This window comes from Erinaceus europaeus, chromosome 10 (assembly GCF_950295315.1).
Source record: "Erinaceus europaeus chromosome 10, mEriEur2.1, whole genome shotgun sequence".
Taxonomy (NCBI): Eukaryota; Metazoa; Chordata; class Mammalia; order Eulipotyphla; family Erinaceidae; genus Erinaceus; species Erinaceus europaeus.
In genome coordinates, this window is record NC_080171.1 from 102347951 (window position 1) to 102372706 (window position 24756).

Genomic DNA, 24756 nt, shown 5'->3' on the forward strand with positions numbered 1-24756 from the left:
AGCTGGTCCTTGCTTCACACCACATGCATTTAACCTGCTGCGCTACCGCTCGACTCCCCCTATTATTATCTTATATTCTTATAACCCCTCTTAAATCACCAGTATTTTTTTTTTAAAGTAAGTATGTGGGTGGTCTGGGAGGTTGGCACAATGGATAAAGCATTGGATTCTCAACCATGAGGTCCCAAGTTCAAGCCCCAAAAGCACATGTACCAGAGTGATATCTGGTTCTTTCTCTCTCTCCTCCTAGCCTTCTCATTAATAAATAAAATCTTTAAAAAAAAATTTTTTTAAGTATGTGGCTGAGCTGGGACCCATCCTGACTAATTTTAATGTCCCAGATTACAATTCCGTACTGTGAGACACCATATGGAAACTGTCCCACATTGCTTGTCCTTTGTTAGGAAAATGTAATGTTAATATACATCCTAGTACAGAAGCTCAGGGATAAAGGCAAAGACCAAGTGACTTATGTGGTCATTCAGTTCTTAAAGTAGTCAGGGGGTGGGAGCGGTTGGGCAGTGGTACACTGGGTTAAGCAAACACGGTACAAAGTGCAAGGGCCCAGGCAAGAGTCCTGGTTTGAGCCCCTGACTCTCCAACTGCGGGGGGCGGGGGGGTGTCACTTCACAAGTAGTGAAGCAGGTTTGCAGGTGTCTGTCTTTCTCTCTCCCTTTCTATCTTCCCCACCTCTCTCAATTTCTCTCTGTCCTATCCAATGATACTAAAATAAATAAATAAAAATGGTCACCAGGAGCAGTGGATTTGTAGTGTAGGTACCAAGCACCAGCGATAACCCTTGAGGCAAAAAAGAAAAAAAAAGAGAGAGAGACTAGTCTGGGGAAGGTGCTCTGACCTACAGATAAGGAAGGAGGAAGGTATGGAGCACAGGAGCATTTAAGTGAGACAACTGGGCTCAAAAGACTCTGAGGTCAGTGGTGTGAGGTCCCACTGTTTTGAGTTTCTCAAAGCCTGGAGGGTTCTGAAAAAATTTTGCTTGAACAGAAGAAGCATTCCATAAGAACACATTTTTTTTGGGGGGTGGCGCAGCTGTCTGAGCGCTCACATTACAGTGCGCCAGGACTCGGGGTCTAGTCCCTGGTCCCCACCTGCAGGAGGGAAGCTTCACAAGTGGTGAAGCAGGGCTGCAGGTGTCTCTCTATCTCTCTTCCTCTCTATCTCCTCTCCCCTCTCAATTTCTGGCTGTCTCTCTCCAATAAAATAAGTAAAGATAATTAAAAAAACACATTGGGGGGGCAGGTGGTGGCGCACCCGGTTGAGCGCAAATGTTACAATGCACAAGGACCCAGGTTTGAGCCCCTGGTCCCCACCTGTAGGAAGAAAGCTTTACAAGTGGTGAAGCAGTGCTGCAGGTGTCTCTTTGTCACTGTCCCTCACTATTTCCCCCTTTCCCTCTCAATTTCTGGTTGTCTCTATCCAACACATAAAGATTAAAAAAAAAAAGAAGAACACATTTAGGGGGCCAGGAAGCGACTCAGTGATTTAAGTGAATGTGCCTTTAAGTTTGATTCCCAGTAGCACATGGTAGCAGAATGGAGAGCACAAAGGAAATTTTGGTGGAGCTTTTCCTTGGCACACATCTCTCCCATACCTGTTCTTCTCTTAAAAAATGAAGACAAACTGGGATCTGAAGGCTGCACAGCGTTATTATGCAAGCATGAGGCTCTAGGTTCATCACTTACTTATTGAAAGAATGTACTTGATAATTATAGTATTAAGTAAGCTAGCCTGGGGGAGTGTTCAGTATAAGAACAGCTGTTGAGGGGATCGGGCGGTGGCACAGTGGGTTAAGCACAGGTGGCGCAAAGTGCAAGGACCAGCTTAAGGATCCCAGTTCAAGCCCCCGGCTCCCCACCTGCAGGGGAGTTGCTTCACAGGCAGTGAAGCAGGTCTGCAGGTGTCTGTCTTTCTCTCCCCTTCTCTGTCTTCCCCTCCTCTCTCCATTTCTTTCTGTCCTATCCAACAACGAACGACATCAACAATAACAATAATAACCACAACAAGGCTACAACAACAAGGGCAACAAAAGGGGGAAAAAATGGCCTCCAGGAGCAGTGGATTCATGGTGCAGGCACCGAGCCCAGCAATAACCCTGGAGGCAAAAAAAAAAAAAAAAAAAAAAGAGCAGCTGTTGAGAAGGAAAACAGCTCACTTGGTGCGCTACTCTGCCATGTGAGTGCCCAGGTTTGAGCCTGGCCTCCACTGCACTGCTGTGTGATCTTTCTCCTTCTGACTCTTCCACTTCTCTCTCTGCTTCTCGGTCCCTTATCTTAAAAAAGAGAACAATCCTTGTATGCCTGAAGCCCCAGTTTTGATGCTTGGCCTCATGCCAGAACTGAGTGCTCTGATGTTTCTCATTAAAAATTCGCAAGGACCAGCTAAGGATCCCAGTTCAAGCCCCCGGCTCCCCACCTGCAGGGGAGTCGCTTCACAAATGGTGAAGCAGGTCTGCAGGTGTCTGTCTTTCTCTCCCCCTCTCTGTCTTCCCCTCCTCTCTCCATTTCTCTCTGTCCTATCCAACAACGACAACATCAGTAACAACAACAATAAAACAACAAGGGCAACAAAAGGGAATAAATATTTAAAGAAAATTAATTTTATTAGTGATTTAACATTGATTTATAAAATTATAACAGGAGTATAATTCTAGACCATTCCCATCACCAGAGTTCTGTGTCTCATTAATAAATAAATAAAATCATTAAAAAAAAAAAGTGAGAGGGAGACAGAGAGACAACTGCAGCCCTGTTCCACCACTTGTGAAGCTTTCCCCCTGCAGGTGGGGGCTGGGGGCTTGAACCTGGGTCCTTGTGCACTGTAATGTGTGTTCAAGCAGGTGTGCCACCACCCAGCCCCTACCTAGTCACTATTTAAACAAGGATCTCCTCAGATATGTAAGGCACCAACAGCCACTCTGCCACCCAAGTTATAGAGGACCTGTATGGAACACTCCCTATGGGCAAGACACCTGAAGCATTAGTTACATCTTATTGTTATCTCCCTAAAGCCTGTCAGAGTAGTTACTATTGCCTATCCTACAAATCAGGACAGTAGTTGACCTTTGTGTCACCCAAGCAGGTGGGAAAAATGTGTCCACTCGGGAATAAATATCTGACGCTTTTGCTCACCTTGCAGGTAAACAAGATTTTAAAAAGGCAATAGTAGTAACCCTGGGAGGTGGTGTAGTGGGTAGAGCATCGAACCCACTACATGTGAGCATGAGGTCCTGAGTTCAATACTTGGCATTGCATGTGCCAGAGGGAAGCTATGGCACTCTCTCTTTCATTAATAAACTAATTTAAAAAACAAGGTAATATTTAACATTTACTTGGATGCTCATGTGACAGGCACCATGTTGCATATTTGACAGACAGACCTCACTGAATTCTCAAAACCACCATTTTACAGATGAAAAACCCGAGTTTCAGAGGCTGGGTGAGTTTCCTAAGATTACACAGTTGGGCAGTATTTATATACTTTTCCCATCTCCCCAGACAATACATTAGCCCACCTGCAAGGTAGCTGTAGGGATCAGGCAAAGATAAGTAAAGTCATGGCCCCCTGGGATAGACCTAAAATAGACTTCTTAGCTTTTTCCAAAATGGAGATTCCCCAGTCTCATCTGCTAGATTCTTACTTTTAGGTTCCTGATTATTTTTTTAAAAATGTTCTGCTTTGTATCTTTGTTTTTAGGGTTTTTTTTTTAATTAAATCTTTATTTATTGGATAGAGACAGCCAGAAGTCGAGAGAGAGAGAGAGAGAGAGAGAGAGAGACCTGCAGCCCTGCTTCACCATTCGCAAAGCTTTCCCCCTGCAGATGGGGACCAGAGGCTCAAACCTGGGCCCTTGCGCATTGTAACATAAGCACTCAATCAGGTGCACCACCACCCAGTCCCTGTTCTGCTTTATATCATAATGCTTTTCAGCCACCAAGTTGAAGATGCTACCATGATGCCAACCTGACCTCCCAGGGCAGATGACCTCACCAATGTGTCCTGGAACCCCACTTCTCCAGAGCCCTGCCCCACCTGGAGATAGAAACAGGCTGGGAAGATGGATCAACCTGTCAACACCCATGTCCAGCAGAGAAGCAATTACACCTTCTGCAGCCCCTAATGTTGCTGGGTCCATACTCCTAGAGAAATAAAGAGCAGGAAAGCTTCCAATGGAGGCAATGAGGTGCAAAACTCTGGTGGTGGAAATTGTGTGGAATTGTACCCCTCTTATCCAACTGACTTGTTGATCATAATTAAATCAATTTTTTAAAAAAAGATTACACAGTTGGGAGGTGGAAGAATTAAGACTCAAATCAAGATGTTTCTGCTGCTGTCAAAGTTCAGGCTATGTATGAATCACTGAGCCAAACAGCAAAAAGCAGTTTGCAACACTTTGGTTAAACAAACAGGGGCCTCTCTGGAAATATTTCCTCTTCTACAGAAGAAATTAGATTGGATGGTCTTTAAGCTGAATTTGGTCACGTCCATCTGTAAAGTACTATTAATCTGATCATGCCAATCTCAAAAAGCCTATGGCCCCACTTACACTGAGTCTTGTTTTCAGAAACCACCACAAAGCTTTGATAGTATAACTGCTTTGTGCATCTCAAACCCTTTGTAACTACCACATTTTCCCTTCTTTTTATTTTAATTAAAAAAAAATTTATTTATTTATTCCCTTTTGTTGCCCTTCTTGTCTTTTTATTGTTGTAGTTATTGATGTTGTCGTTGTTGGATAGGACAGAGAGAAATGGAGAAAGGAGGGGAAGACAGAGAGGGGGAGAGAAAGATAGACACCTGCAGACCTGCTTCACCGCCTGTGAAGTGACCCCCCCTGCAGGTGGGGAGCCGAGGACTTGAACCAGGTTCCTTACACCGGTACCTGCACCTTGCGCCACCTGCGCTTAACCCGCTGCGCTACCACTCGACTCCCCCTTTCTTCTTTTTTATTTAACTCTTTATTTTGTTGTTGCTGTTAAAGACAGAAAAACAGAGGGGAGGAGAACTGGGGAGATAGAATAATGATTATGCAAAAAGGCTTTCATACTTAAAATATCAAAGGTCCCAGGCTCAATCCCTAGCACCACAAGCCACAGCTGAGCAGCTGCAGTGCTATGGTAAGAAGAGAGATGGGAGATGGGAGAGAGAAAGAGAGACATCTGCAGCACTGCTTCACCATTCGTGATGCTTCTTCCCCACTGCGGGTGAAGACCCAGGCCTTGAACCTGGCTCCTGATGCACCACAATGTGTGCTCTTCTGGATGCACTCAGCCCTACTTCCACATCTTTCAAAGCAGAACACACCCCTGAGGCAGACTCCATCAGCCAACTTCAGAGCTCTTTCATTTCAGCTTGGAATCCCCAAATCCCACATCACCACAAACCCCAAGCCCAGTTTCATCCAAGAAGGATACCAAAATTCCGTGCTTGCCTTGTACAGTGTGATGTTGGAGGCATGTGGAAAGTGCAGTGTCGCCACAAAAAGGTGGACATAGTCACTGTTCAAACCACCTTCGTAAATATTCTCTGCAATGATCTTGCTGACAAAATTTTTGCCGGTACCCGTCCACCCGTGTAGGGACAAGGTGAGAGGTTTCTTGGGCTTAGGATTGCTTATGAAGCCTGCCACAGCATTTAAGATGACTTTCTTTGCAAGGTGCTGTCCAAAGAGCTTGCTGTCCAGATCTTTCTGCAGCGCTAGGGAAGGAAAAAATCAATTAGGGGGGTTGGGGGGGAGGATAGGAGGAAACACTGCTGACTGTAAAATGTAGCCCAAATTACAAGTTCATACCAACAAAAGTCTGCAAGGTAAGCTAAGCTCTTTGAGCAACTTGTGCAACGCTGACAGCGGTATGCAAACACCTGTCTTGGGGGGTCCCGGAAGCCCTCCCTGAGTCTTGCCAATCCTACAGCCCTGGCCAGCGGCAAGCTCCTTCCTAGAAGTGCCTCTGTCTGCAGAGGGCAGCTCTCCCCCCGCATCTGCTGCTCGCAGCTCGGCCCGGAAGAGCCCTCACCAGCCCCCGGGGCAGGAAGGGCGCCTCTTCTCCCACATCCATGGGCTGCTCGCCCCAGCCCAGCCCGCGGCTCGCCCCCTTCAGCGTCGGATCAAAGTCCGGGCTGTTGGTGGTCGTGACCGGCAGGGGTTCGGGGTCCCAGGGGGCTCTCTGCAGACCACGGCCCCGACCCCCGCTCCTGCCCAGCCGCCAGCCCCAGGCGCGTCCTACCCTCCCGGCTGAGGCTCCGCTTCTGGCTGCAGCACTCGGCGAAAAGGCAGTAGAGACGCGGGTAGGAGATGTAACCGGTGAGGACGCCTGCCAGCGCCAGGCCCAGGCTGATGGGCTCCACCGCCCGCACCGCCAACGGCGCCAGCAGCAGCAGGCCCAGCGTGGCCCGGCCCAGCTTCATGCCGGGACCCGCGCCGACCTGTGCGTTCTCTGGCTCCCCGCCGACCGGCGCGATTGCCAGCTTTGCTTCCGGTTCCTCCCCGCCTTTGACGCCATCTTTGTGCGGGCGGGCCGCGGGCTGACGCTGTGGCCGCCATCTTTTTGAGGGGCAGAGCCCGATGCTGTTTGCGGAAACTGATTTCAGGGGGTGGAGTCTTCCCCTCATTTGCATTTTTGAAATTATTATTCAACGGAGAGATCACAGCAATGGGTCTTCTTCCAGTGCATAGTACTTCTTGAGTAGTCTGGTACATTTGCTGCCGGGGAGTTAACTCGGGACCTCATGTTTGAGAGTCTAGTGCTTTACCCACTACACCATCTCCCAGATCACTATTTTTATTTTACCCGAGCGCTCAGCTCTGCTTTACAGTGGGGCAGGGGGCTGAACCTAGGACTTTGGAGCCTCAAGCTTAAGAGTTTTTTGCATAAGCATTATGCTATTTTCCCCGCCTCTTTTTAAAAAATATTTATTTATTCCCTTTTGTTGTCCTTGTTTTATTGTTGTAGTTATTCATATCGTCGTTGTTGGATAGGACAGGGAGACATGGAGAGGGAGGAGGCAGAGAGGGGGAGAAAAAGACAGACACCTGCAGACCTGTGAAGCGACTCCCCTGCAGGTGGGGAGTCAGGGGCTCAAACCGGGATCCTTGCTTCGCTCACATGCACTTATCCCGCTGCGCTACCTCCCCGCCTCTTTTTTTTTTTTTTTCTTTTTTAAGAGAAATTGATAGGGGAGAGAGGGAGAGAAACAGTATATTATGGACTAGACCCTGGGAATTCAAAGAGACATAAAAGGGTAAGGGCAGGTACACACGATTCTTGCCTTCACTATACTTGACTCAAGGGAAGGAGACAATTTTACAGATGAGGAATCGAAAAGAAAGCGATCTGTCCAAGGATATAATAAACTGTGAGGAAGGCTCAGATCTACCTCCAGATAAAACTTCTCTAACCACAACACTCATAAATCAGCCAGAAGTCAACCAACCTGGTAGTTTCTAGTCCAGACCGAGGCAGGTCCTTCAGAAAAATGACAGATCACAGGTTGCAACATGTCTAGATCTCGAACTAAATGCATAAACCTCTCAGTAATTTAGCTCTGCGTTTGAGCTTCTCGAAATATGTCACCTTGTGCTAGTGTAAGGAAATGTAATGCAAGCAAGTATAGGCTGGGTTCATTTCATATGTAATCCAGAAGTGCTGAAAGTGACAAGAATTGTTTGTCTTCCCTAATGAAAGCAAAGAGTTAACTTGTAAAAGTCAGAGAATACCAGTGTCCCTCATCCCATTCTAAGATTCTCCTGTCGCCAATTAAGGAGTGAAGGATGCGTCTCTGAACCTTACCGAAGATATTTTAAGTAGAAGACATGATTGCATTTAAATAATAAAAGCACAATCCCACAGAAAAGACAATTCTTTTAATATTTTATTTATTATTAGATAGAGACAGAAATTGAGAGAGGAGGGGGATACAGGGATACAGAGAGGGAGGGAGACACCTGCAAACCCACTTCACGACTTGGGAAACTTCCCCCCTGCAGGTGGGGACCAGGGGCTTGAACCTGGGTCCTTGCACACTGTAATGCATGTGCTTAACCAGGTGCGGCCCTGCCTGGCCCTAAAATGTTTCCTCTTGACCCAAACTGAACATTAGGAAGTCAGCATTTAACAATACAATTTAATAGCATACACAAGAATTGAGTTTGGCCCAAATGGGAAAACTACACGTCACGTATTTTCTTGTTTTAAAAGGTTACAAATTCAGTGCCTGAGAAATCCAACAGGTAAGCAGACTGTGACACTAACCGAACCAGTTTGGGCAAGTGTCTGCTCACAAGTGAGTGAGCTTCTGTCCAGGAAGTCTTCTCACTTAAGGGCAGGGAAGGTTTGGTGCTATTTACATGACATTCAGTACTTAACCCTCTGAGTCTCCCCTCAGTACCGCCTGTTCATCTTCTTAAACTTTTCATAGTGATAGTCATCAGTGGCCTTTTCATTAGCAGGACGCTTACGATTAGGAGGGGACTCTGAGGAAAAAGAAAAGGGAGAGCTGTCTGCCATACTGAAAGCCACCACAGGCTTTAGTGCCACAAGCCTAAGTCAGAAAACCACCACCATCGCATTTCCCATAGGACCCCAGGTCCTGCCCTCGTGGAATGGGTACATGTGGGACTTGAGTTAATGACAGTTGCTGAGTATGTGAAAATAAGCTTCCTGTAGAAGTGCCAGCCCCGATGTTGATGTGAGCACTAGACTAAATGAATAGCAGTAGCTGCACTTCATTGAGAGTTTGACTGCGGGCCAGTCATGACACTCAATTCTCTTAGACATAACTTCCTTTATTAGCTGGGGTTGCCGTTTCCAACTTCTAGTTACTTTTTCAGTTTCCCCTCTACCCTCTACCCTTCCCAAGCCCAGTTTCACAGCTATACAGAAAGATATTTCATTGTGTACTTTGTTCCTTCCTTTGCTTCTTTTTTAAAAATTTTTAAAAATATATTTACTTATTTCCTTTTGTTGCCCTTATTGTTTTATTGTTGTTGATGTCGTTGTTGGATAGGACAGAGAGAAATGGAAGACAGAGAGGGGGAGAGAAAGATAAAACACCTGCAGACCTGCTTCACCGCTTGTGAAGCGACTCCCCTGCAGGTGGGGAGCTGGGGGCTCGAACCAGGATCCTTCACGGTCCTTGTGCTTTGCACCACGTGCACTTAACCTGCTGCGCTACCGCATGACTCCCTGCTTCTTCCTTTTTTAAATCTTTATTAGAGACAGAAATCAAGAGGGAAGGGGGTGGTAGAGAGGGAGAGAGACAGAGAGACACCTACAACACTACTTCACCACTCACAAAGCTTTCCCCCTGCAGGTGGGGACCAGGGGCTCAAACCCAGGTCCTTGCATATTGTAACATGTGTGCTCAACCAGGTGTGCCACACCCAGCCCCTGCTCTGTTATTTCTCTCTGCCTCTCTGCTGTTGGTATAAAGGCCTGTTTGTTTCCATTTTTTGTTTGCTTGTTTCTGAGAGACAAGTGGCACATTATATATAGAGAAAGAGAACACAACACTGGAGTTTCCTTCAATACAGTGAAGGCTGGGTTTGAACCTAGGAAGTGTGCCAGACTAGCTTCGCAGACAGAAGTGCACACTAAGTGGGCTGTTTCAATGGCTCTGTTTCAAGTGGTGCTGAGAACAAATTCAGGGCCTTGTGGGTGCACAATATTTCATGTGACCTCTCTATATTTTTAAATATTTATTTATTTATTTACTCCCTTTTGTTGCCCTTGTTGTTTTGTTATTCTATACTTTTAGAGACAGAGAAAGAAGGGGAGACACCATAGTGTCACTCCACCATCCAAGAAGTTTCATCGTTTTTCTTTTTTTTTTATGCCTCCCCCCCTTTTGTTGCCCATGTTGTAGTTGTTATTGTCATCATTGTTGGATAGGACAGAGAGAAATGGAGAGAGGAGGGGAAGACAGAGAGGGAGAGAGAAAGATACCTGCAGACCTGCTTCACCGCTTGTGAAGTGACTGTCCTGCAGGTGGGGAGCCGGGGGCTCGAACTGAGATCCTTACACCGGTCCTTGCACTTGGCACCACATGCGCTTAACCCACTGTACTACCACCCGACTCCCTTTTTTTCTTCATATTTATTTATTTATTTATTTTCACTTTTGCTGCCCTTGTTTATTGTAGTTGTAGTTATTATTGATGTCGTCACTGTTAGATAGGACAGAGAGAAATAGAGAGAAGAGGGGAAGACAGAGGGGGAGAGAAAGACACGACACCTGCAGACCTGCTTCACCACCTGTGAAGCAACTCGCCTGCAGGTGGGGAGCCGGGGACTCGAACCGGGATCCGGGATCCTTAAGCCGGTCCTTGTGCTTTGCGCCACCTGCGCTTAACCCGCTGTGCTACCGTCCGATTCCCCCTTTTTTCATTGTTGATGCTGTCCATGGTGCTCCCATGTGATGCCAGGGATAGAATACGGGGTCTCATGCAAGGAAGGCATGCACTCTACTGCCAGACCACCTCACAACAAGGGGCTGGGTGGTGGTCTACCAGGTTGAGTGCACACATTACCGAGTGCAAGGGCCTGGGTTTGAGCCCCCACTCTCCACTGGCAGGGGGGAAGCTTCATAAGCAAAGAAACAAGTCTGCAGATGCTTTGTTTTCTCCCTATTTCCCCCACCCCTCTCAATTTCTATCCTATTAAATGAAAAAGAAGACCAGAGAAGAAAATGCGTGCTGGGAACAGTGGATTCACAGTGCTGGCCCCTAGGGCCTAGTGATAACCTCGGTGGAAAAACAACAACACACACACAACCTTGTAGCAATCTTAGAAGGGTAATTTAACGATCACTAGTCAGAGGTTAGGTGACTTGATCAGGGCCACTTAGAAAGTAAGGCGCGGTTGAGAGTTTCAGCCATGCAAGTGTGATTCTTCTCCAGAGCCTTTGCTCACTATGTGGTAGTAACAGGGAACAATCAAAACACTGCACAGCCAGACAGCGTGGCTGGGGAGGCGGTTCACTGGCACAGCCTGGACTTAGCTGCCTGGGGCTCCCAGTTTGATCCTCCACACTGCACGCAGTGGAGTGATGTACCTGGCTTCCCAATCTCTCCCTCTCACATGAAGCTCTCTTGTTCATATCTGACTAAAAGGTACATTAAAAGAAACTCTGGAAGGTTGTATGTAAAAATGTCAACAATGTACTGGGGAGGCAGCATAATGGTCATGCAAGCAACTTTCATGTCTGAGGCTCTGAGGTCCCAGGTTCAATCTCCAGCACCATCATAAGCCAGAGGCGAACAGTGCTCTTGTGTTTTAAAAAAAAGTCAATAAATAGCATTTGGTTATCTCTCAGTGATGAAAGTCTGAGTATCTTTCATGTTACTTTTGCTTATCAAGTTTTTAGCAGCCACAAGTGGTGAAGTGCTATTATTATTATCCCCATTTCACAGATGAGGAAACTGAGGTTTGGAAAGGGGGGACATATGAACATTGTATAGAGCCTGGAGTGGAACCCAGAAGTGTTTTCCCGAAAGTTCCAGCCACACACTGACTGCATACCCTGCCCTCCCTCTTCCAGTCCCTGCGGGAGCTGCAGGCAGCCCCAGGACTTGGCTGTACTCACTCTCAGGCTCTGGCCTCTCGGTGTCACCCACTCTCAAAGGTCGGGCTTTGGGCTCTTCCTTGTTTCTCCGGATGGGGGCATTGAGCTCTTCATGATAAACTGGACCGAAAGAGACCAGGAGATGTGTCATACATGGTGGGAAGGAAGCTGAGGATGGGGCAGGGGCAGCCTTGGAGACACTCACATCGGTTGTGTTGCACATAATTCACGGCCATGTTGGTAGGCACAAAAGATGTCTCACTGTCTTTCTTCTTGTTCTGTTGCTCTGCCAGTAGCCGGGCCTTGGCATCCTCCGTGGAGATGATGTTCTTTATTTTAGCACTGCAGAAGGAAGGAATCAAGCTACATAACAGATGTCAGTACCTCTGGTCCTCAGATGGACCACTGCAGCCTAAGGAGGCCATCTTTCTTGGAGCACAGCTCTCTCATCTGCCAAGCTCCTTCCCAGGAGCTCTCCCAGCCAATCTGGAGAGCAGGAGATGTTCTCTTTTGATGAAAAGGAGACTGTCTCAGAGAACAAAGTAAAGGCCCCAGACTCAAAACTAGCCAGACCAGAGAAGAAGCCTCTTGATTTGCTACTACAATCGATCGTTCTGACTATTGTATTTCCTTTAAGACAACCCCCTTCCAATAAAAAAACAAACTACAGTTTGTTCTTAGGGTCTGGGAGGTGGCACAGTAAGTGGATGAAATGTTGCACTCTTAAGCATGAGGTACCAAGTTTGATCCCCAGCAGAGCACATCCCAGGGTGATGTCTGGTTCACTTCTTTTTCTTCTCTTTTCCTATGTCTCTTATTTAGACAGGTTTTTTGTTTTTATTTATTTATTTATTTATTTTAGATCTACTTATTACTAGGGGAGGGGGAACCAGGTGCTCTGTTCATGATCACTCTGGCATGTTATGCTTCTAAGGCTGGCATTCTACCTGCAGTGCCACCTCCTTGGGCACTCTTCTCAGCTTCTTAATCTTTCTAACTTGAAAGAAACAGAGATAGAGAAAGATACCAAAGCATGGCTGCATCACATGTCGTGCCCGTGACTGAACTCCGGTGTTCACACATGGAACTCAAGGCATGTTCTAGTCACCAAGAAACCTCCCTGGTCCCATGATCATTTTATTTATTTTGCCACCAAGACTTCACTGTCACTCTACGCCTGCATGATGCCACCACTCCCAGTAGGCTCTTCCCTCGCCCTTCATTCGAGATAGAAGGTGACAGAGGGGGAAAGAGACAAGACAGAAAAGGAGGCTGGTGGGCATGTGGGAGGGGGTAGTTGAATGCCGATGGTGGGGAGCAAACTCACATCATGCTGTGTCACAGCATCACTTGTGAAGCTTCTCCTCTGCATGGTGCCCCCAAGTGATGACTGGGAGGCTTGAACCTGGGTCCTCTCTGGGGGAACCATTAAAGTCCCCCTCTTGGGGTCGGGCAATGACACATCTGGTAGTGTGCACATGTTACAAGCCCCTAGTCCCCACCTGCAGAAGGGAAGCCTCATAAGTGATAAAGCAAGGCTGCAGATGTCTTTCTCTCTCCCTAGCTCCTCCTCCCTTCTTAATTTTTCCCTCTCTCTATATATATACATAGATCCAAAGTTATTTTTTCCAGCCTTCCCTCCCCCCTTTAAAGCAGATGATTGACAGTATAAGTAAAAGGAGGATTGTGAGGTAGGTGGGCACTGCCAGAGGTGGCAAACAGGAAGACAAAGGCCTGACCAAGTCTGAACAGAGCTGAGGAAACTACTGTTTTCAGCTGGTCTCTCAAGTGTCATTAATTGCTCTGATTAACCCTCTCAAGAAATTCCTGGGTACAGTCATCTAAGTCTGCCAGAAAGAATAAAAGCTATGACTTTCCAAGAAGACAGGTGAGACACAGTCCTCTTTGTTGGAAAATAGAGAGCTCTTCCTCCTGCCCGGGGGCCTGGGAGAGAGGCAAGTGGGGGGTCTAACACGCACTCGATGCCAAGGTCCACCTCAGGGATGCCGCTCAGCATCTGGTTAGAAAGCATCTCCTCAGTCTTCTTTGCTGAGGAAACACGGATGTTTTCTGGAAGTTCATAAAGACAGTCCTCTGCATTTTTGGGCTTGACTTTCTGCTCTTCGTGTTCCATAATCCCTTTCCGTTTTTTCAGTTCTGTTTCAATGTACTTCATCCTGCAGCAAGAAAGCCATATGGTCTTAAATCTGTAGCAGTGACATCCATGATTTTCTTTCGTTTCTTTTCTTTTTTTTTAAAAAAAGATTTTATTTATTTATTAATGAGAAAGATAGGAGGAGAGAAAGAACTAGACATCACTCTGGTACATGTGCTGCCGGGGATCGAACTCAGGACCTCATGCTTGAGAGTCCAACACTTCATCCAATGTGCCACTTCCTGGACCACCATAATGACATTTTCTTTCTTTTTTTTTTTTTTTTATTTATTTATTTTCCCTTTTGTTGCCCTTGTTTTATTGTTATTATTGTTATTGATGTTGTCATTGTTAGATAGGACAGAGAGAAATGGAGAGAGGAGGGGAAGACAGAGAGGGGGAAAGAAAGATAGATACCTGCAGACCTGCCTCACCGCCTGTGAAGTGACTCCGCTGCAGGTAGGGAGGCGGGGGCTCGAATCGGAATCCTTATGCCAGTCATTGCGCTTTGCGCCCGTGCACTTAACCCAGTGTGCTACCACCCGACTCCCCATGATGACATTTTCAATGGTTCATGGGGACAAGAGAAAAAGATAAACAACAGGTTCTTCTTTTTTTTTTTTTTCCTACAGAGCACTGCTCAGTTCTAGTTTATGGTGGTACTGGGGATTGAATCTGGGAGCTCAGAGCCTCAGGCTTAAAAGTCATTTGTGTAGTGCTAAGCGCATGGACCGACTAAGGATCCCAGTTTGAGACCCCGGCTCTCTACCTGCAGGGTAGTCACTTCACAGGCAGTGAAGCAGGTCTGCAGGTGTCTGTCTTTCTCTCCCCCGTCTTCCCCTTCTCTCTCTATTTCTCCCTGTCCTATCCAACAACGATGACATCAATAACAACACTACAATAATAAAAAACAAGGGCAACAAAAAGGAAAATAAATATATTTTTTTGACTTTTGTGTCTTTTTTTAAAAAAATATTTATTTATTTATTCCCTTTTGTTGCCCTTGTTGTTTTATTGTTGTAGTTATTATTGTTGTTGTCGTTGTTGGATAGGACAGAGAGAAATGGAGAGAGGAGGAGAGATAGATAGACACCTGCAGACCTGCTTCACCGCCTGTGAAGCGACTCCCCTGCAGGTGGGGAGCCGGGGTTCGAACCGGGATCCTTATGCCGGTCCTTGTGCTTTGCGCCACCTGCGCTTAACCCGCTACGCTACAGCCTGACTCCCAAATAATTTTTTTTTTTAAAGTCATCTGTGTAACCATTATGCTGTCTCCCCAGCCCAAGCTGAACATTCTTAATTTAAAGCACAGACCTCTGAGATTAGATGATGTCATCTGTCCATTGGTGGTATCTATATAAGGTTCTTTGAAACAAGACTAATAGTAGATGGTAGCTACTTAGTAGCTTTGTTGACAAAATAAAATGTGCAGTGTTCATCCTTATAATGTTTTGGTCAAGGAATCCAAAATTCTAAGACCTACTCTTTTCTTTTTCAAAAAAGTACTAAAAAAAATTCATTCTATTTAAACACAGAATTTCACAGGAGAAACAGCCGCCAGAGCACCACCACTGGACGCGTAGTGCTGGCCAGCAAGCAGGGGAGCTAACCAGGGGCTGCATGCACGCCGTCCTTTACTCTAGCAGCTGAACTACCTCCCAAAGGCAACAGTCAGCCCTTTAATGGCCTTTAAAGAGTTTTTGCAAGTTTTTCAATGTGGGAAGTGCGGCAAGAGAAGCCAACTTTGACATTAAATATTTTGTACTCTTATCTTGCTGGAGTGGCCACTCTCACCCAGTTGCTGCCACTTACATGTCAGCATCCTCATCCCTTCGGTTGGTTTCTGCAGAGAAGGATGTCCCCAAGTGGAGGTCTTCCTCTTCACTAATCCTAACCGGGAGAAATAGGGAAACAGAATCTTAAAGTCATAACTCAGCAAGGTCCAGTTTGCTGTTACATGAATAAAACAAGTATGCAACAAAACAGTTTACGTTTACTTTATTTTTCTTAAACATATAGAGAAGCAGAGACAGAGAGACACACAGAGAGAGAAATATCATAGCACTGAACCCCTGTGGGGGCTAGGGTTGAACATGGGTTACCCATGTGGCAAAGCAGCTCACCATGCAAGTGAGCTATTTCGCCAACTGTGTTTATTTCTCTTTTTACTGGCACCAGGATGAACTCAAGGCCTTGTGAATGTGCAGTACTGCACATGAGAGGACATTGGCCCAATTTTCTAGTCTTTACTTATTTATTTTTGAAAGAGGATTAAGATAGAGAGGAGATATGCCACAGCACTACTCTCCCACACCTAGAGTTCTCCTGGTGCCATCTGTGATGCTCCTATGTAGTTCTGGGGCTCACATCCAGGGCCTCATGCACAGAATGCCAGAGTTCTACTGTATGAGCTACTGCCTGGCCCCAGTAGGTCTCATTTATGGCTGGGAGAAGTACATAATATGTCATTAGAAGCCCTAGAAATATCTGCTGGCAAACTTATCACCTAGAGATATTTGTGGGAAATGAGTAGACACTTCCAATTTTTTTCACTTTTTTTTTTCCACTTTTTAAAGAAAGATTTGTCAATGGGGTGTGATGGGGTTGGGGGAGAGAGAATGGGGATCAAAGAAAGAGAACCACAGTATTCTGGCATAGGCAGTTCTGGTATTTGAACTTGTGATCTTATTATGCATGTACTCTCTACACTCTACCACTGAGCCACCTCCCCAGAAAATTATTTATTTATTTAATTTTGGCCACCAAGGTTTCACTGGAGATTTGTGCTGGCAGGATTTCATCATTCCCAACAGACTTTCTTTCTTTCTTTTTTTCCCAGATACAGGGTATAAAACAAAGATGGACAGAGATAGAGAGGAGAGTAAGATATACCCCAGCACTGCTTCATTGCTCATGAAGCTTCCCTGTTTTGTGGTGCTCCCATGCGGGAGCCAGGAGCTTGAACCTAGGTCCTGGCACATGGTGAAATGTTCATTCTACCAGGTGAGCTATCTCCCAGGCCCCCGGCCATTCATTCATTCACTCACTCATTTTTTTAAACCTTTGTATTGGCTGAGTGTATTATTTTTATAGTTGAGTTTTTATGCCTTTTTTGTTTGTTTTAAGATTCTCAATGTGATGCAAAGGACTGAGGATCAAATCCAGGTCCTCATGCATACAAGGCGATTACTCTGAGCCACCCCTCTGGTCCCTTTTCTGTTTTTTAATTGTCTTTAATTTCATTTTTTTTTTTATTTAATTTTATTTAATAGGACAGAGAGATACTTAGAGGGAAGAGGAAGATAGGGAGAAAGGCAGAGACACACCTGCAGACCTGTTTCACTGCTTGTGAAGCTTTCTCCCTTGCAAGTGGGGTCCAGGGACTTGAACCCAGGTCCTTGTGCACTGTAATATGTGCACTTAACCAGATGCACCACCACCCCAGCCCTGTTTGTTTTTTTGTTTACCAGATCACTGCTCAGCTTGTGGCTTGTGATGGCTCAGAGAATTCAACTGGGGACTTTGGAGCCTCAGGAATGAGAATTTCTTTGCACCATTATGCAAAGAAAAACAAAATGTCCACATGGGTTTAAAAGACAATAAACAGTGAATCTTCACAGAAGGAGCATCCCATTGTTTTAAGCTAACTTATACAGACTTGACTAAGCCAGAGTTGACTTCAGGCTGTCTCTCTACAGCTGCTGCAATAGGCTAAAGGTGCATTTATTTATTTATTGCACTGATCAGCTCTGGCTTACAGTGCTGTAGGGGATTGAACCTGGGACTTTAGAGCCTCAGGTATGAGTGTCTGTTTGCATAACCATTATGCTCTCTACCCCCTCAAAGGCACATTTATATCTTTGCATGTCCTGCACTTACTTATCTTTGCCCCTTTCCTTCAGTTTCTTCATGTCCACCATCCCACCTGTCTTCATCTGAAAGGGATCATCCTGCAGAAAACAAACAGCTGAAAAGAAGCCTCTGTAAACTTTTCATCACCCACTGAAGAGCAGCCACACCTTCCCACAGCCCACGGAGGACTCCGTAACTCACCACTAGAGTGGTCTCTTCTTGTACCTTCTCTCCTACCAGCAGGGCCACAGCACTAAGCAAAACCAAAAGGTAAGGGGTGGTGGTGAACAGCATAGTTCAGAGACAAAGAGGCATAGTTAGGAAGTTTGTAGGATGCAATAAAAATCTGGGTCCTTGTGCATTGGAACATGTTCCCTCAGCCAAGTGCACCACCAACCAGACCCTAGGAAATCTCATTTCTAAGATTTTTGCCATCTGGGAAAACAAAGCATATTTAAAAAAAAAAAAAAAAAAGAAATGCTATCATAGCCTTACTTGATGATGAAAATTTACAAAATTATCGGCAGGTCCCAAAACAGAGCATTACTAACAAATTGTGGTATGTACATAGGATGAAACAGTATACATCCATTAAAAAGGGTCTAGAAAACTAAGCACATTTATCATAATGGGTTAAAAATCACAAGACTAATAGTATAGTTGTTCACAGTCTTTACAGAAGATGAAACACACTGGAAAAATATGAAAATTAATAGTAGTTGACTCTGGCTGGGAAAATGATGGGTGTGGTTTATTATATTTATTTACTTACCAGAGTACTGCTTAGTTCTGGTTTATGGTGCTGCTGGGGATTGAACCTGGGACCCTTGGTGTCCCAAGCGTGAAAGGTTTTTTGAATAGCCATTACACTATCACTCCAGCCCTTTATTATATTGATACTTTAATAAATTTCCTAAACTTGAACAGTCAGTATGTGCTTCACAATTAGCCTGGTGCACTAAGAACACAAATTAGCAACCTATTTTGGTGCCTCTGACACCTGGCACCAAGACCACTTGGCTTACAGTATGTTCAGCTAAACATCTGCAAAGAATGCTGTATTTCTCTTCAGGCAGTAGAGAACTAACTGGGTATCAAGAGAAGGAGGTTATGTCTGAAAATATACTTGTGACAACAACCAGGGTAGAGATGTGTCTCTGTCATCCTGGGTTCCATTTTCTGACCCACAATCCCCCATGATACCCACCTCACCCCATTGGGCCTCTTCCTCAAGTTCTGCACTTCTCGGGTTTCTTCCAGTTTTAACCTGAAAACAGATAATACACAGGCTAAGAGACCCTTATCAATATGAACAGGTGCAGGATAGTATCGGCTAAATTGCAGTGCTACTGAGGGTTTATCAATAAGAACTGTCACTGAGACCTTAGCAGTGGTGTCCATCATGTGACGATCAAAATTTTAACTTTAGATATCAAGAATTTGTATGCCACCCAAATACATCAAAATCTACTGCAAGAGCTACAGCAATATATTAACAACAAAACAGTCATAGTAGGGAACTTCAACACCCCACTGTCTCAACTTGACAGATCATCCAGACAGAAAATCAATAAAGAAACGAGGGAAGAGGCTGGGCAGTGGCGCGGGTTAAGAGCACATGGTGCGAAGCGTTAGGATCCTAGTTCGAGTCCCCGGCTCCCCACCTGCAGGGGAGTCGCTTCACAGGCAGTGAAGCAGGTCTGCAGGTGTCTTTCTCTCCCTCTGTCTTTCCCTCCTTTCGACTTCTCTCTGTCCTATCCAACAACAACGACAGCAATAACAACAACGATAAACAAGGGCAACAAAAGGGAGCAGTGGATTCGTAGTGCAGGCACCGAGCCCCAGCGATAACCCTGGAGGTAAAAAAGACACTCGATTCTGGTCTCGCCCGCACTGGTGCTAAGCAGCGCAACAGACGCAAGAAAATAAGCAGCAGTTGTTTCCTGCCCTGGCAAGACAACTGCTCCAAGGCAAAGACTCAAGTCGTGGGCCTTGATAATAATAATTTTTGGCCTCGTAGTAACTGTTGGAGCAGCCTGCCTTACCTGCCAACACTACTGGGTCTTGGGATCTTCCACTTTATATGAGTAGGTGGGCATCAACTCCCAAGAACTCCTCTAACTCAACTAAACACGGTCATTATCGTCTCTCTCTAAAGCAATCTTTCATTGGACTCAATTAGTGACCTGTTAAGAGGCAGTATCCCGCTTGATTACACTACGTAGAAGCCACAGTGAACCAGAGCTAATTAAAATACTGACAACGTTCATCTCGGTCTCCTAAGTGCTAGTACCTGCTTCCCTTGCAAACAGATCAGCCCCTGAGGCCGGCCTTTCTCCTTTGTCCTGCGGAAGCCCCGCCCCAAACTCACCGAACCTCCTCTGAGTCCTGCTCATCTTCCTCCGACTCTGAGTCCGCCCGGCGCCGGCGGAAAGTCTTTCCAGTGACCGGCATGACTTCGCCCGGCCGGGCGCTCCGGCGTCCGCGCCTCTAGGCTGGGGTCTCAGCCACTTCCGGCGCGTAGCAGTGAAGTCAGCGCGCCAGCCCCGCCCCAACCCCAACCGGCCACGCCCCCCGCCCGCCCCGCCCGCCCGGTCACGCCCTACGTTGGCGTAACCCTTCCCGGTTGGACGGCCGAAGAGGGAGGAGGCGGGGCGCGACTGGCCAGCCGGCATCCACAGTCCTTCGGGTCTTCGCTGTGGGCGCTTTTGACTGACAGGCTGCGGCGGCGCGGTTGCGACTGCAGGTGAGTTCCGGGCCGCCGCTGCCGACTGCTTGTGAGGGCCGGGCATCGCCGAACAGGGGCGACTCTTGGCGCGCTCCGGGGCCGGCTGGGGCCTGGTCCCGCCAGGTGCAGTGAGCGCGGCAGCCAGGTGAGCGGAACCCGGCGCCGCCCCTCTGCCCCTCCCCGCCCGGGCCAGCGGAGTGTCTGGGGCCCTGGCGCCCCGCTCAAGCGTCTGGAGCCGGGGTCTGTATCTCTGTCTTCCCCTCCATCTCTCTCTACTTCTCTCTCTCCCTCCATCTCTCTCTCTATATGTCTTTCTCTCTCCCCTCTTGGGGCCTGGCCGCTTGACAGCACGCGCGCAGTGGCGTCTCGGGCGCTGACTTTGATCTCCCCGGGGTCTGGGCCCTGACCTGCATTTTCCCCCCTTAGGGACAAAAGAGGATCATTTTTTTTGCGGGGTGTCGAATGAAAGTTCGGCGCCAGCCGTCTCGCTCACAATGGCCTCCAGCCACCTCTTTCCGCCAAGAGAGTCTGGAGGTTTTGAGCCCCCGGGGCGGAGGCTTCGGGTCTGGGGGGGCGGAGAGATCCCCCCCATGTCTGCCAGCCCTCTCTCTGCCTTTCAGGGGTCTGATCGCTCCCTCCTCTGCTCCTTCCCCCAACGGGATGCAGAGAGGATGAAGTGTTTAAAAACCGTTCAGAAATAAATAAATAAATAAATAAACAAACAAACATATGAGGAATGACTTAAAAGACTTTTAGGCGCTCCTCAAATCATAGTCATCTTCCTTTTCTCAACATCGGCTCGACTTTCCCTATAAACGAACTAGCTCTTAGAAAGCACATTAGTATGTTGCAGGCATTGGCATTGTAAGGCATTATTTTTCTTTCTTTTTTCCTCTCATCTTTTTTTTTTTTTCCGTTTTGCTGATGAAGATACAAGGCTCAGAGAGGCAGTAGGTGCCTCCAGTTTACACAGCTGGAAGGTGGAGCAGGGATTGTCAATCCCAGGCTCACCTCAGCTGTCCATTTTGCAAAGCAGTTGGCACAGTGAGTCTTCAGTTAAGTGCTGGCCGCAGCTGCTGTCATTACAGCTGGCTGGATGGGGGTGGGGCTGGTGGAGACTGTTTTGATTTGTCTCTTCTGGAAAACCATTTTGCGGAGGGGGTAGCATTTCTGGAATGCCTTACTTTTCTTGGAGATTGTTGGTTTCTTCCTAGAATTGAGACAGCTAGACTCAGGACTGCTTGGAACAGCCCTTGTTATATGGTAAAACACACACACACACACACACACACACACACACACGTGTCTTTTGTGTATACACAGTTGCTTTTTTAATTTTTTTTTAAACATTGTTTTTTTAATATTTATTATATCTATTCCCTTTTGTTGCCCTTGTTGTTTTATTGTTGTAGTTATTATTGTTGTCATTGTTGGATAGGACAGAGAGAAATGGAGAGAGGAGGGGAAGACAGAGAGGGGGAGAGAAAGATAGACACCTGCAGACCTGCTTCACCGCCTGTGAAGCGACTCCCCTGCAGGTGGGGAGCCGGGATCCTTATGCTGGTCCCTGTGCTTTGCGCCACGTGCGCTTAACCCGCTGCGCTACAGCCCGACTCCCGCTTTTTTTATTTTTAAAATTATTACTAGAGACAGAGAAACTGAGAAGGGAGATAAGATAGGGAGAGAGACTGAGAGACACCTGCAGCCCTGCTTCACCATTTGTGGAGATTTCCTTCTTCAGGGGGGAACCAGGAGCTTGAACCCAAGTCCTTGTGCTCTGTGATGTTGCGCCACTGCCTGGCCCCTGTTACTGCTTTTTGAAAAGATTAACTAATACAAGAGAGAAAGCTAGAGCATCACTCTGGCGCGTGTGGTGCTGGGATCAAACTTGAGACCTCATGGTTTTTTAAGCCTGTCACTCTAGACACTGCACCACCTCCCAAGCTGCCACTATTATTATTTTTTAATATTTATATATTCCCTTGTGTTGCTCTTGTTTTTTATTGTTGTTGTTGATGATGTCGTTGTTGGATAGGACAGAGAGAAATGGAGAGAGGAGGGGAAGACAGAGGGGGAGAGAAAGATAGATAAGACACCTGCAGACCTGCTTCACTGCTTGTGAAGCGACTCCCCTGCAGGTGGGGAGCCGGGGGCTTGAACCAGGTTACTTAACACCACATGCACTTAACCCACTGCGCTACCGCCGGACTCCCCACTTATTATTTTAAAGATATATTTATTGCTTTGGGAGGTGGTGCAGTGGAGGGGGTGTTGGACCCTTAAGCATGAGGTCCCGAGTTCAATCCCTGGCATCATATGTGCCAGAGAAATGTCTGGTTTTTTTCTCTCCCTCGCGGTCTTTCTCATCAAAACAAACAAAAAAAAAGATGTATTTATTTATGAGAGAGAGCAAACCAAAGCTTTACTCTGACACATGCAATGCTGGGGATCAAGCTCAAGACCTCATATATGCAACTCAGGCTTTCTGCCTTCAGTACTACCCCTGGAACACAAATCCTCTATCTTAAAAGTCTGTAATTCTGTTTTGTTTTTTTTCCTCCAGGGTTATTGCTGGGATTGGTGCCTGCACCATGAATCCACCACTCCTGGAAGCCATTTTCCCCCCTTTTGTTGCCCTTGTTGTTGTAGCCTTGTTGTGGTTATTATTATTACCATTGTTGATGTTGTTCATTGTTGGATAGGACAGAGAGAAATGGAGAGAGGAGGGGAAGACAGAGGGGGAGAGAAAGACAGACACCTGCAGACCTGCTTTACCACCTGTGAAGTGACTCCCCTGCAGGTGGGGAGCCGGGGGCTGGAACCAGGATCCTTATGCCAGTCCTTGCGCTTTGCGCCACGTGCGCTTAACCCACTGCGCTACCGCCTGACCCCCAAAAGTCTGTAATTCTTGCCCCCTTCAGCCAAATCCAGAAGCACATCGGAATCCTTGGACATGTCCTGGATGATTGAAAGAGAGGTTCCTTGACAGTTGTTACAGGAACCTAGAGAAGTTACAGCTACAGCTCGGATACTCAGAGGTGATTCTACCTTTGCCTCCCTACCAGGAGGTACTAGCCAGCACTAAAGGGAGTCCCAGAAGGCTGAAGAACTTTCTGGATCTTCTTTCTCATCCGAAAGCCCTGGGAAGAGCATCTGTTACAAATGAACTGGGCAGGGCTAGAGTGCCCCGTGATCACTTGGGAACAGGCAGATGCAACAGAAAAGTGTTGAGCAAAAAGCAGTGCTGAAACAGCTGAGGTAGTGGAGATAGTGGAGGCCTGGATGAGATACCATAGTTTCTTACTTAAGTTTCTCTGGTTCTTTTGGAGGGTCACCAAACTGCTTCTCAGAGGGATCGTCCAGGAAACTTGAGTCCTATCCCGTTCAGAAACCACTCTTAGATTTTTTTTCCCCATTGTTGTTGCTGTTGTTGTTAGATAGGACAGAGAGACATTGAGAGAGGAGGGGAAGACAGAGAGAGGGAGAGAAAGACACCTGCAGACCTGCTTCACTGCTTGCAAAGCGACCTCCCTGCAGGTGGGGAGCTGGGGCTTGAACCGGAATTCTTGCGGGTCCTCGCGCTTGGCGCCATGTGCACTTAACCCACTGTGCTACCGCCTGGCCCCCATGAGTCTTACGTTTTGGTTTCGTTTTGAGAGTTGGATTGTTGAGGGAAGTGTTTATTTAAGTTAGTCTGCTTGCTCCTTTCTGTAAGGAGGTGAAATGTTGTCTTCTCTCGGGTTCAGTGAGCATTGTACCTGGGATCCAAGAATGTATCACATTTCACAGCCTTGCCAGAAATAAGTATTCCATAACTGTTTGTTGAGCTGATTTTACTTATTCAGCAAATATTTACTGACTCATTACTAAATGAGGAAAGCACTCTTGTAGATGCTGGAAATAAATCAGTGAGTGAAAGAATTCTGATCAAGTGGCCTTGACATTCTGCTAAAACAGTGAGTGTGTAAAGTGTGTTAGAAGGTGATGTGTGCTGCAGAGTCAGGAGATAGAAAAGACAGAGGAGGCCTGGGGAGAGAGCTCCAAGGTCCCAAGTTCAGTCACTAGCACCATTATGAGCCAGAGATCTGGTTTTAAAAAAAGGGGGTGGGGGGCAGGCAGTGGCACCCCTGGGTAAGTCCACGTTACCATGCTCAAGGACCCAAATTCAGGCCCCACCCCCACCTGCAGGGGAAAAGCTTCATAGTCAGTGAAGCAATGTTGCAGGTCTCTCTCTCTCCCCCCCATCCCCTTCCTTCTTAATATTTTTCTGTCATATCAAATAAATATATTTTTAAAAAACTGTTAGGGGGGCTGGGTGGTGGTGCACCTGGATGAGCACATGTTACAATTCACAGTGACCCAAGTTCAAGCCCCCGTCCCCGTTGCTTCACAAGTGGTGAAGCAGTGATGAAGGTGTCTCTCTGTCTCTCTCCCTCTCTATCTCC

At 46.7% G+C, this 24756-nt stretch overlaps 4 protein-coding genes across 9 annotated transcripts in view; 2 read left to right on the forward strand and 2 right to left on the reverse strand.

Moving 5' to 3' along the window:
- Window positions 1–6579, reverse strand: part of TOR1A (torsin family 1 member A) — a 29062-nt gene extending 22483 nt beyond the window's left edge. Inside the window, exons 1-2 of one of the 2 annotated variants that reach the window (XM_060200326.1) lie at window positions 6243–6514; window positions 5450–5715 (exon numbers count right to left, since the gene is read on the reverse strand). In XM_060200326.1, coding sequence (XP_060056309.1) covers window positions 5450–5715; window positions 6243–6423 — 447 coding nt within the window. In that variant the 5' untranslated portion in view covers window positions 6424–6514. Of the gene's footprint in view, window positions 1–5449; window positions 5716–6242 lie in introns of both variants that reach the window. The other variant, XM_007527025.3, reaches the window with a different exon arrangement.
- Window positions 1–24756, forward strand: part of GPR107 (G protein-coupled receptor 107) — a 352434-nt gene that overhangs the window by 36164 nt on the left and 291514 nt on the right. The window lies entirely within an intron of this gene.
- On the reverse strand, window positions 7870–20110 carry C10H9orf78 (chromosome 10 C9orf78 homolog). Its single transcript, XM_007527023.3, has 9 exons — window positions 19955–20110; window positions 18791–18850; window positions 17785–17836; window positions 17611–17681; window positions 15544–15621; window positions 13556–13753; window positions 11782–11918; window positions 11598–11696; window positions 7870–8488 (listed from the first exon to the last, which is right to left on the reverse strand). The coding sequence occupies exons 1-9, from the start codon at window positions 20035–20037 to the stop codon at window positions 8397–8399; spliced, it is 870 nt and encodes a 289-aa protein (XP_007527085.1). The 5' UTR covers window positions 20038–20110; the 3' UTR covers window positions 7870–8396.
- Window positions 20225–24756, forward strand: part of USP20 (ubiquitin specific peptidase 20) — a 55356-nt gene continuing 50824 nt past the window's right edge. For 2 of the 5 annotated variants that reach the window (XM_060200328.1, XM_060200332.1), the window contains exon 1: window positions 20230–20456. The gene's annotated coding sequence lies outside the window, so the exon portion shown is untranslated. Of the gene's footprint in view, window positions 20552–24756 lie in introns of all 5 variants that reach the window. The other 3 variants (XM_060200327.1, XM_060200329.1, XM_060200330.1) reach the window with 3 other exon arrangements.